Here is a 13,888-nt window from a genome sequence, read left to right as displayed (position 1 = left end):
GACTGCTTCTCCCCTCTGAATGTGACTGCTCCTCCCCTCTGAATGTGATTGTGACTGCTCCTCCCCTCTGAATGTGATCGTGACTGCTCCTCCCCTCTGAATGTGATTGTGACTGCTCCTCCCCTCTGAATGTGATTGTGACTGCTCCTCCTCTCTGAATGTGATTTTGTTGACCCCAGGTGACGAGGATAGATGGGACAGTGGACAACCCTCCGTGCCTGAAGGTGACCCACAAGACATTTGGGACCCAGCAAAGCAACAGTGACATGCTGTACTGCAGATTGAGCATGCCTGTAGAGCTCCACGCTCCTCATGTCAATCCTGACGAGTCTCACAAACTCAGGTCAGAAACAATGTAGAAACACTGAGGTAGAAACACACATATTGCTTTCAACCAAGGCTTTAGAAACTCCATATTTCCAATTTGGAAGGCCATAGGTATCAATCTATCAGTCAATATAATAATATTTTACACACTCATTTAATGTGAAATGGGACCTGATAACATATTGTTGATTTTACCTGATGTTTTTCCTTTTGCAGTCAGCCTCCAAAGGAAGATGATTATGGCATCATTACAACGTATTATCACTCAGTGAGGGTGTTTGCTGGCCAGGACCCAGCATCGGTGTGGGTTGGCTGGGTAACCCCTGACTACCATTATCATAGCAAACAATTCAACCTTAACAAGACACGCACGGTTACCGTAACCCTGGGAGACGAGAGAGGACGCGTCCACGAGAGGCAAGTTCTCACACACACTCACTTACTCACTCACACATTCACTCACTCACTCACACAGTCACTCACTCACTCACTCACTCACTCACTCACTCACTCACTCACTCACTCACTCACTCACTCACTCACACATTCACTCACTCACTCACACATTCACTCACTCACTCACTCACTCACTCACTCACACATTCACTCACTCACTCACTCACACATTCACTCACTCACTCACTCACACACTCACACACTCACTTACTCACTCACACATTCACTCACTCACACACACATTCACTCACTCACACATTCACTCACTCACTCACACACTCACACACTCACTTACTCACTCACACACTCACTCACACATTCACTCACTCACACACTCACTCACACACTCACTCACTCACTCACACACACACTCATTCATTCACTCATTCACTCACTCACACATTCACTCACTCACACATTCACTTACTCACTCACTCACTCACTCACTCACTCACTCACTCACTCACTCACTCACTCACTCACTCTCTCCCACCCTGTCTGTCCATTCCAGTGTTCGGAGGAGTAACTGCTACATGGTGTGTGCTGGAGATGTTGTCGGCTCCTCCCACTCCTCATCCCGGTCTAACATCGACCTGGAGATTGGCTGTCTCGTTGACTTGGCAACAGGCTTTCTCTCCTTCACAGCCAATGGCAAGGAGCTGGCGACCACCTATGAGGTAGGCCTAATACATTCAACATCCAGTATAAATTACAGTACAGTAGGTAGACCCACTGCATTCACCATATATATTACAGTACAGTAGGTATACCCACTGCATTCACCATATAGATTACAATACAGTAGGCAGACCTACTGCATTCACCATATAGATTACAGTACAGTATAGGTATACCTACTGCATTCACCATATAGATTACAGTACAGTAGGTAGTCCCACTGTACTCACAATATAGATTACAGTACAGTAGGTAGACCTACTGTATTCACCATAATAATTACAGTACAGTAGGTAGACCTACTGCATTCACCATATATATTACAGTACAGTATGTAGACCTACTGTATTCACCATATATATTACAGTACAGTAAGTAATGCTACTGCATTCACCATATAAATTACAGTACAGTCCTACTGTATTCACCATATAGATTGCAGTACAGTAGGTAGATCTACTGCATTCGCCATATAAATTACAGTACAGTCCTACTGTATTCACCATATATATTACAGTACAGTAGGTATACCTACTGCATTCACCATATAGATTGCAGTACAGTCCTACTGCATTCACCATATAGATTACAGTACAGTAGGTAGACCTACTGCATTCACCATATAGATTAGAGTACAGTCCTACTGTATTCACCATATAGATTACAGTACAGTAGGTAGACCTACTGCATTCACCATATAGATTACAGTACAGTAGGTATACCTACTGCATTCACCATATAGATTACAGTACAGTAGGTAGACCCACTGTATTCCCCATATAGATTACAGTACAGTAAGTAATGCTACTGCATTCACCATATAAATTACAGTACAGTCCTACTGTATTCACCATATAGATTACAGTAGGTAGACCTACTGCATTCACCATATACATTACAGTACAGTCCTACTGCATTCACCATATATATTACAGTACAGTAGGTATACCTACTGCATTCACCATATAGATTGCAGTACAGTCCTACTGCATTCACCATATAGATTACAGTACAGTAGGTAGCCCTACTGCATTCACCATATAGATTACAGTACAGTCCTACTGTATTCACCATATAGATTGCAGTACAGTCCTACTGCATTCACCATATAGATTACAGTACAGTAGGTAGTCCTACTGCATTCACCATATAGATTACAGTACAGTCCTACTGTATTCACCATATAGATTACAGTACAGTAGGTAGACCTACTGCATTCACCATATACATTACAGTACAGTCCTACTGCATTCACCATATATATTACAGTACAGTAGGTATACCTACTGCATTCACCATATAGATTGCAGTACAGTCCTACTGCATTCACCATATAGATTACAGTACAGTAGGTAGCCCTACTGCATTCACCATATAGATTACAGTACAGTCCTACTGTATTCACCATATAGATTGCAGTACAGTCCTACTGCATTCACCATATAGATTACAGTACAGTAGGTAGTCCTACTGCATTCACCATATAGATTACAGTACAGTCCTACTGTATTCACAATATAGATTACAGTACAGTAGGTAGACCTACTGCATTCACCATATAGATTACACAGTAGGCATATGCAACTCCGGTTCTCAGTTATTCCATGTAGTCAGGGCTCAACGGTTTAGTTCTCACATTGGATTCACGTTAGCTGATAACCCCATTGTGTGGAGTACAAAGTAGAGTCCCAGCCCAGGGACATCCTCTTCTTCCTCAGACTGTGAAGTGAATTGGCTATTAAAGGATAGAATAATTGTCCCTCTCTAAGGAAATAAAGTAGGCTTTTACTCTGATGAGAAGCTTTAATCTTCACATCACAGGTCCAGACACTCACTCTCTCTCTCTCTCTCTCTCTCTCTCTCTATCTCTCTATCTCTATCTATCTCTCTCTCTCTCTCAATTCAATTCAATTTTTCAATTCAATTTGCTTTATTGGCATGACGTAACAATTTACATATTGCCAAAGCTTATTTTGGATATTTACAATATGAAAAAAATGTTTTTAAATAAATGTGATTCAAAATTGTCAACGGGACAACAGTAACAACAATAACCAAGGGTATAAATAACCATACATTGAACAATAAAAATAAGCATACAGTAGAGTACATGTGCAGGTTGATTGGTCTGTCAGACACTGTCCCTCAATTTATGGCATGCAGCAATGTAGTGTGCTGCCAACCCACAGCTCTCTGCGTCCTCCCCCAACAGGACGGGTAGCTTACACTCATCAGAGAGGTCTTTGAAACCTTTAATAAGGGTTTCAAATTTGGGGAAATGACACTCTAATTGTTTTATATTTTTGACATTTTCTCAGGAAATGCAGCTCCGTCTCAGGTTCTGCTGTTGTGCAGTGGTTGCACAGCCTTTCCTCTACTGGGAGCCAGGTTTTCCTGTGTCTACCCTTCTCAATGGCAAGGCTGTGCTCACTGAGCCTGTACTTTGTCAAGGTTTTTCCAAGGTTTTGATCAGTAACCATGGTCAAATAGTTAGCCACGGTGTACTGTCGATTTAGGGCCAGATAGCACTGCATTTTGCTTTGTGCTTGTGCTTGTGTTTCCCAATAAGCAATATAGTTTTGTTTTGACTGTGTTGTAATTTGGTTTATTCTGATTGATTGGATGTTCTGGTCCTGAGGCTTCAGTGTGTTAATAGAACAGGTTTGTGAACTCAGACCCAGGACCAGCTGGATGAGGGGACTATTTGCTTTGCTCAGCTCTTGGCATTGCAGGGCTTGGTAGTGATATGAGAGGGGGTCACTGTATTTTAGATGTTTCCAAAACTTAATTGCTCATTTTTGAGTTTTTATTATTAGTGGATATTGGCCTAATTCTTCCCTGTATGCATTGTTTGTAATTTTCCTCTGGACATGTAGGAGAATCTTACAGAACTCTACATGCAGGGTTTCAATGGGATGTTTGTCCCATTTGATGAAATCTTGTTTTGCAAGTGGACCCCACACCTCGCTGCCATAAAGTGCAATTGGTTCAATGACATATTCAATTAGTTTTAGCCAAATTTTAATAGGTATTTCAATTTGAATTCGCTTTTTAATAGCGTAGAATGCCCTGCGTGCTTTCTCTCTCAGTTCATTCACAGTTGAGCTTATTTTTAAACCTAAGTAATTGTAGTGTGTGCAGTACTCTATATATTTTGTACCAATTGAGAACTTTGATCTAATTCCTTGAGATCTAGATCTTCGCTGGAAAATCATTATTTTAGTATTTTTGGGGTTTACTGCCAGGGCCCAGGTCTGGCAGTACTGCTCTAGCAGGTCCAGGCTCTGTTGTAGGCCATGTGCTGTGGGTGACAGCAGGCATAGGTCATCTGCGAAGAGTAGGCATTGAACTTCTGAATTGTGGAGACTAACACCAGGGGCTGAGGATTTTTCTAGAATAGTGGCAGATTCGTTGATGTAAATATTGAAGAGTGCAGGGCTCAGATTGCAACCCTGACGAAGACCCCGCCCCTGGTTAACTTCTACCGAGTCAGAAACCCGGATCCGGGAGCACCCCCCACCCCCCACCAGTAAAAAAGCTGAATAGCATAGCTAGCATAGCGTCACAAGTAAATAGTAGCATCTAAATATCATTCAATCACAAGTCCAAGATACCAGATGAAAGATCCACTTCTTGTGAATCCAGCAATCATTTCTGATTTTTAAAATGTTTTACAGGGAAGACACAATATGTAAATCTATTAGCTAACCACGTTAGCAAAAGACACCATTTTTCTTTGTCCACCATTTTTTCTCTCCACCAGTAGCTATCACCAATTCGGCCAAATAAAGATATTGATAGCCACTAACCAAGAAAAAACCTCATCAGATGACAGTCTGATAACATATTTATTGTATAGGATAGTTTTTGTTAGAAAAATGTGCATATTTCAGGTAGAAATCATAGTTTACAATTGCACCCACCATCACAACTCGACTAGAATAAATACAGAGAGCAACGTGTATTACCAATTTACTCATCATAAAACATTTCATAAAAATAGACAAAGCATAGCAATGGAAAGACACAGATCTTGTGAATTCAGACAATATTTCAGATTTTCTAAGCGTTTTACAACGAAAACACAATAAATCGTTATATTAGCATACCACATGTGCAAACGTTACCCCAGCATGAATCCAAGGCAAGGGGAGCGATAACGTTATGATCACCAAAATATATTAATTTTTTCACTAACCTTCTCAGAATTCTTCCGATGACAGTCCTGTAACATCATATTACAACATACATATAGAGTTTGTTCGAAAATGTGCATATTTAGCCACAAAAAACCGTGGTTATACAATGAGAATAGTAGCAAAACTGGCCTGAAAATGTCGGGCGCTATATTTGAGAGTGATCTAGTCTAATCGATAGCTAATCATAAACTTGACAAAAAAATACAGGGTTGACAGGAATCGAAAGACAAATTAGTTCTTAATGCAATCGCTGACTTACATTTGTAAAATTATCCTTACTGTGCAATACCGGGTCCGCCAAGCGAAGCTACACATAACAAAATGGCGATATATGCGTTTAAAATTTTTCAACAGAACAGCGATTTATCATCATAAATAGTTCTTACTGTGAGCTGTTCTTCCATCAGTATCTTGGGCAATGTATCCTTTCTTGGGTCTAATCTTCTTTTGGTCGAAAGATGTCCTCTTGTCCGTCGAAATGCCCACTAACGTTCGACCGGGACCCCGAAACGTGCCCGGCGCTTCAAAGTGCATCACAAAGCAATGCCTCAAAATCGCACTAAACGGATATAAATTGCTATAAAACGGTTTAAATTAACTACCTTATGATGTTTTTAACACTTATAACGAGTAAAAACATGACCGGCGATATATAAGTGGCTAAACCAACGCTTGGAAAGAGAGCCAGTCCGTCGACCATCTTGAGTCAGGCGCAGCAGGAAAAGAACGGTACATCCGGTCTTTGGCGTTTTATACGGGCCCTGATTGCGCAATCGACTCCATTCAAATGGTCACCTCTTACTGACATCTAGAGGAAGGCATGGGCAGTGTTTGTATCCTCATAGGATTTACAGGGACTTTAAAACTGACCTGGGACCAGAGGCCAAAATTTCTGAAATCTCACTCCATATCAGGAAAAGTGCTGTAGAATGAGTTCTGTTTCACTCAGAGACATAATTCAAACGGCTATAGAAACTAGAGAGTGTTTTCTATCCAATAATAACAATAATATGCATATTGTACGAGCAAGAATTGAGTATGAGGCAGTTTAATTTGGAGACGATAAATGCTAACGTTGAAACAGCACCCCCTATATTGAGAAAAGGTTAAAGAATTCTGTTATTTTCTTGCCAATTTTAATGCTGCACGTATTGCCAGTATACATTGATTTAATTATGTCATATGTTTTACCCCCTACACCACTTTCAATAACTTTGTGGTCCTGTATGCCAAATAGAATCAAATGCTTTTTGGAAGTCGATAAAGCAAGCGTATATTTTGGTATTATTTTGGTGGACATGTTTATCTATCAGGGTGTGTAGGGTGTAAATATGATCAGTTGTGTGATGTTTTGGTATAAATCCAATGTGCTTATTAAGGAAGTTTAGAACTCTTACATTTATGATACTACAGAAAACCTTCCCCAGGTTACTGTTCACACAAATGCCTCTGTAATTGTTAGGGTCAAATTTGTCTCCGTTCTTAAAGATTGGGGTTATGAGTCCTTGATTCCAGATGTCAGGGAAATAACCTACACTCAGGATCAAAAAAATGAAATTTCTCTCTCTCTCTCTCTCTCTCTCTCTCTCTCTCTCTCTCTCTCTCTCTCTCTCTCTCTCTCTCTCTCTCTCTCTCTCTCTCACTCTCTCTCTGTCTCTCACTCTCTCTCTGTCTCTCTGTCTCTCTCTCTACTCTCTCTCTCTCTCTGTCTCTCTCTGTCTCTCTCTGTCTCTCTCTGTTTTTCTGTCTGATAGCTGCCTGGCATTGATAAACTGTCTGATTCACGGTCTGGCCCCCTGTCCAAGTCTTTTTGTGCCCCTAATGCCCCCCTATTCCCTATATAGTGCACTACTTTTGACCAGGCTCTGGTATTGGGAATAGGGTGGCATTTGGGATACAGACAGTCTCTGTTGTTGGCTGTTATTGATACACTGTGTGATGGTCAGATAGGCATCAGAGGGGCAGTTTAATAAACCGAACTAATCAGTCGGCTGTCTGAATGCAAACCAAGATGGCCCAAACGTCAAGGATTTTTTTACTCGAACCCCCCCCCAACGCAGACTACCAGAGGAAGATTAGTTGTGACGGCTGTGTAATTATCTGCAGGGTATCAGGAAACATCTCTTAAAATACAAAAGTGTGTCCCAAATGAGCCCTGTGGGCCCTGGTCAAAATAAGTTCACTATATAGGGAATAGGGGGCCAATTGGAACAGACCCAGACACATGTTTACCATATAGATGAAATCATACTTAGAATGCTGTGTGTTCCACCTTGACAATTTGGAGGGTTCTAGAACTCGACGGGGGAAAATAACACTAGCATCAATCGCCTGAAGTGTTGTTGAGTATGTGTTCTGGATGGTGAACAGGTTGTTAGCATGGTCATGAAATCATATCAAGTGTATCTACTGCAACTCAATTTAGTAACCGTGCCTTTAGAGTTGATGATGTGTGATTGACTCTAAGCAGGTGGTTGACTTGTTGTCCTGTATGTCTACGTGGTTGATATGTTGTAATGATGTGAGATGTATTGTTGTGTGTCTACAGGCTGTTGATGTTGTTCTTGAGGTAATGATTGTGTATATATTCTTGTGTTTAGGTGGAGTCCAACACTAAGCTGTTCCCTGCTGTGTTTGTGCGTCCCACCAGCACCAACCTCTTCCAGTTTGAGTTTGTCAAGATCAAGGTTGGTGTCCCCCAGTCTACTACTATAACCAGTCTGCTACTATATCCAGTCTACCACTATAACCAGTCTACTACTATAACCAGTCTACTACTATATCCAGTCTACTACTATAACCAGTCTGCTACTATATCCAGTCTACCACTATAACCAGTCTACTACTATAACCAGTCTACTACTATATCCAGTCTACTACTATAACCAGTCTGCTACTATATCCAGTCTACCACTATAACCAGTCTACTACTATAACCAGTCTACTATAACCAGTCTACTACTATAGCCAGTCTACTACTATAGCCAGTCTACTACTATATCCAGTCTGCTGCTGTATCCAGTCTGTTACTATAGCCAGTCTACTACTATAACCAGTCTACTACTATAACCAGTCTACTATAACCAGTCTACTACTATAACCAGTCTACTACTATAACCAGTCTACTACTATAACCAGTCTACTACTATAGCCAGTCTACTACTATAGCCAGTCTACTACTATAACCAGTCTACTACTATAACCAGTCTACTACTATAACCAGTCTACTACTATAGCCAGTCTACTACTATATCCAGTCTACCACTATAGCCAGTCTACTACTATAACCAGTCTACTACTATAACCAGTCTACTATAACCAGTCTACTACTATAGCCAGTCTACTACTATAACCAGTCTACTACTATAACCAGTCTACTATAACCAGTCTACCACTATAACCAGTCTACTACTATAACCAGTCTACTACTATAACCAGTCTACTACTATATCCAGTCTACTACAATAACCAGTCTGCTGCTGTATCCAGTCTACTACTATAACCAGTCTACTACTATATCCAGTCTACTACTATAACCAGTCTATTACTATAGCCAGTCTACTACTATAACCAGTCTACTATAACCAGTCTACCACTATAACCAGTCTACTACTATAACCAGTCTACTACTATAACCAGTCTACTACTATATCCAGTCTACTACAATAACCAGTCTACTACTATAACCAGTCTACTACTATAACCAGTCTACTACTATAACCAGTCTACTACTATAACCAGTCTGCTACTATAGCCAGTCTACTACTATAGCCAGTCTACTACTATAACCAGTCTACTACTATAGCCAGTCTACTACTATATCCAGTCTACCACTATATCCAGTCTGCTACTATAACCAGTCTACTACTATAGCCAGTCTACTACTATAACCAGTCTACTACTATAACCAGTCTATTACTATAGCCAGTCTACTACTATAACCAGTCTACTATAACCAGTCTACCACTATAACCAGTCTACTACTATAACCAGTCTACTACTATAACCAGTCTACTACTATATCCAGTCTACTACAATAACCAGTCTACTACTATAACCAGTCTACTACTATAACCAGTCTACTACTATAACCAGTCTACTACTATAACCAGTCTGCTACTATAGCCAGTCTACTACTATAGCCAGTCTACTACTATATCCAGTCTACTACTATAACCAGTCTGCTACTATAGCCAGTCTACTACTATATCCAGTCTATTACTATAGCCAGTCTACCACTATAACCAGTCTACTACTATAACCAGTCTACTATAACCAGTCTACTACTATAACCAGTCTACTACTATAACCAGTCTACTACTATAGCCAGTCTACCACTATAACCAGTCTACTACTATAACCAGTCTACTATAACCAGTCTACTACTATAACCAGTCTACTACTATAACCAGTCTACTACTGTAGCCAGTCTACCACTATAACTAGTCTACTACTATAACCAGTCTACTACTATAGCCAGTCTACTACTATAGCCAGTCTACTACTATAACCAGTCTACTACTGTAGCCAGTCTACCACTATAACTAGTCTACTACTATAACCAGTCTACTACTATAGCCAGTCTACTACTATAGCCAGTCTACTACTATAACCAGTCTACTACTGTAGCCAGTCTACCACTATAACTAGTCTACTACTATAACCAGTCTACTACTATAGCCAGTCTACTACTATAGCCAGTCTACTACTATAACCAGTCTACTACTATAACCAGTCTACTACTATAACCAGTCTACTACTATAACCAGTCTACTACTATAACCAGTCTACTACTATAACCAGTCTACCACTATAACTAGTCTACCACTATAACCAGTCTACTACTATAACCAGTCTACTATAACCAGTCTACTACTATAACCAGTCTACTACTATAACCAGTCTACTACTATAGCCAGTCTACTACTATAGCCATTCTACTACTATAGCCAGTCTACTACTATAACCAGTCTACTACTATAACCAGTCTACTACTATATCCAGTCTGCTACTATAACCAGTCTACTACTATAACCAGTCTGCTACTATAACCAGTCTGCTACTATAACCAGTCTACTACTATAACCAGTCTACTACTATAACCAGTCTGCTACTATAACCAGTCTGCTACTATAACCAGTCTGCTACTATAACCAGTCTACTACTATAACCAGTCTGCTACTATAACCAGTCTGCTACTATAACCAGTCTACTACTATAACCAGTCTACTATAACCAGTCTGCTACTATATCCAGTCTACTACTATAACCAGTCTACTACTATATCCAGTCTGCTGCTATAACCAGTCTACTACTATATCCAGTCTGCTACTATAACCAGTCTACTACTATAACCAGTCTGCTACTATAACCAGTCTGCTACTATAACCAGTCTACTACTATATCCAGTCTACTACTATAACCAGTCTACTATAACCAGTCTACTACTATATCCAGTCTACTACTATAACCAGTCTACTACTATAACCAGTCTGCTACTATATCCAGTCTACTACTATAACCAGTCTACTACTATATCCAGTCTGCTGCTATAACCAGTCTACTACTAACACAGTACCCAACTAAGTGAAACACTGTTTTACTGCTGACCTGTTCAAATCAGTTCACAGGCAATTCAAATAAGCAAGATGTAAACAGTTTGGTATGATTAATAATAACTAATGATGCAAATTATTACAGTCACTATAATTTACCTATGCAAATCATCACTGATATTATAATGAACATGCACAAATCCCAACTTTTATTGTTGACTCATAAACTTTTAGATGACTAATTAACTGACGTGAATCTTTCCTATAACTGTTAACACATCATATCTCTCTCTCTCTCTGTCTCTCTGTCTCTCTGTCTCTCTGTCTCTCTCTCTGTCTCTCTCTCTGTCCCCAGGACGCCATGCCCCTGTCGTCAGCCATCTTTAAGAGTGAACAGCGTAACCCTGTGCCCCAGTGTCCTCCACGTCTGGACGTTCAGACCATCGTAGCGGTGCTGTGGAGCCGTATGCCAAACACCTTCCTCACCGTGGAGACCGCCAGGGTCTCAGAGAGACACGGCTGGGTGGTGCAGTGTCTGGAGCCGCTGCAGATGATGGCTGTTCATATACCTGAGGAAAACAGGTGGGTTGTTTCTATCGGAGATCAACACCCAACCTCTGCTCCTAGACACTTGATGAATGTAGCAATATCTTGTTCATTTATCCCTCTGGTGGGCTAGGTGGAATTTCCACTATATCTTCTAAATCCATGTATTACTCTCTGTCTCGCTCTCTCTCTCTTTCTCTCTCTCTCTCTCTCTCTCTCTCTCTCTCTCTCTCTCTCTCTCTCTCTCTCTCTCTCTCTCTCTCTCTCTCTCTCTCTCTCTCTCTCTCTCTCTCTCTCTCTCGCTCTCTCTCTCTCTCTCTCTTTGCTATCTTCTCTCTCTCGCTCTCTCTCTTTCTCTCTCTCTCTCGCTCTCTCTCTCTCTCTCTCTCTCTTTCTTTGCTATCCTCTCTCTCTCTCTCTCTCTCTCTCTCTCTCTCTCTCTCTCTCTCTCTTTCCCTTTCTCTCTTTGCTATCTTCTCTCTCTTTGCTATCTTCTCTCTTTGCTATCTTCTCTCTCTCTCTTTACTATCTTCTCTCTCTGTCTGTCTCTGTCTCTCTCTTTCTTTCTTTCTCTCTCTTTCTCTTTCTGTCTCTCCCTCAACCCCCTCCCCTCTCCATCCCTTCCCGTCCACTCCCCTCAGGTGTCTGGACATCCTGGAGCTATCGGAGAACGAGGGTCTGAGGAAGTTCCACTACCACACCCTGATGCTCTACTGTGCCCTCTGCGCATTGGGCAACACCCGCGTGGCACACGCCCTCTGCTCCCACCTCGACCAATCACAGCTGCTCTATACCATCGACAACCAATACCTGTCCGGCATGCTGAGAGAGGGATTCTATAATGTTCTTATGAGGTGGGTGAGGAGTTCATTGGTTGGTGGATGAGGGGTCTTAATAATGAACAGGATGTTTACCCACTATTTTATAGAAATCTATTATTATGCAGATAATTGATTGGTTAAATGACTGACTGCTTAATTGATTGATTGGTTGGTTGATATATTGCTTTATTGATTGATCTATGTACCTACCACCAGCATCCACCTGGAGACAGCGAAAGAGGCTCGTCTGATGATGAACAACGAGTTTATCATCCCCGTGACCGATGAGACGCGCTCCATCAAGCTGTTCCCTGACGAGTCCAAGAGACACTCTCTACCCGGGGTAGGCCTCAGCGCCTCGCTGAAACCACGCCTCAACTTCTCCCCTCTCTCCTTCATCACCACCAAGAAACAGCAGCACCTCTACAGGTCAGAGGTCAATTACTTTAACTTCACTTGTATAGTACTATTCTATCAAGCTGTAATGCTTTCAGACTTCGGGCTCACGTACTATTTGAAATAATTTCAAATACTTAGTCTTTGGCTTGATTGAACTTGCCTGGCTTACTGGACCAATAGAATAGTGACAAAACTGTAAACCCCGCCCATCTGGCACTCTAGACAGACTTGAGCAAAACGCTCAAAGTATTTGAAAGATTCCGAACCCTATTTCTGTTACAGGTTTTGTTTTTTACTACTTTGACTTACATTTTTATAGTGTTATACTTCTAATGCCTTGGGTACGACAAATTAACTATTAATAAAATACATTATTATAATGATTCCTCCAGTCCCCAGATCCCCCTGGGCACCCTGAAGGAGAAGGCCATCAGTATGCTGACTGAGGCGGTGCAGGCAGGAGGCAGTCACATCAGAGACCCAGTAGGAGGCAGTGTGGAGTACCAGTTTGTCCCCATCCTCAAGCTGATCGGAACCTTGCTGATCATGGGGGTACTCACCAGCGAGGAGGTGAGGTTTAGATCAGTTGGTATGGTGTGTGAGTGTGGCGCTATAGCAACACCAGGGTCGTATTCACTATGACCGAAACGAAAGCAAACGGATTGGAACAGTTCTGTTCAGTCTGCACTAATGAATAGAACCCAGGGTTGTGGGTTTAATTCCTGCTGGGGTGACATATAGAAAACATGGATGTGCTGCCTGTGCTGTAAGTGGCTTTGGATAAATATGGTGTCTGTTAAATGGCATATACAGATGGATAAATATAGTGTCTGTTAAATGGCATTTACAGATGGATAAATATAGTGTCTGTTAAATGGCATATACAGATGGATGAATATAGTGTCTG

At 41.2% G+C, this 13,888-nt stretch overlaps 1 protein-coding gene across 1 annotated transcript in view; it reads left to right on the top strand.

Moving 5' to 3' along the window:
* The window catches only part of LOC139582535 (ryanodine receptor 3-like), a 272,990-nt gene that overhangs the window by 125,371 nt on the left and 133,731 nt on the right, over positions 1-13,888 (top strand). Inside the window, exons 30-37 of the mRNA XM_071412622.1 lie at positions 180-343; positions 544-744; positions 1,295-1,460; positions 8,261-8,347; positions 11,571-11,797; positions 12,403-12,615; positions 12,799-13,011; positions 13,374-13,556. Of these exons, the coding sequence (XP_071268723.1) occupies positions 180-343; positions 544-744; positions 1,295-1,460; positions 8,261-8,347; positions 11,571-11,797; positions 12,403-12,615; positions 12,799-13,011; positions 13,374-13,556 (1,454 nt within the window). The remainder of the gene's footprint in view (positions 1-179; positions 344-543; positions 745-1,294; positions 1,461-8,260; positions 8,348-11,570; positions 11,798-12,402; positions 12,616-12,798; positions 13,012-13,373; positions 13,557-13,888) is intronic.

This window comes from Salvelinus alpinus, chromosome 8 (genome assembly GCF_045679555.1).
Source record: "Salvelinus alpinus chromosome 8, SLU_Salpinus.1, whole genome shotgun sequence".
NCBI lineage: Eukaryota > Metazoa > Chordata > Actinopteri > Salmoniformes > Salmonidae > Salvelinus > Salvelinus alpinus.
This window is presented reverse-complemented; position numbering and strand designations above follow the sequence as displayed.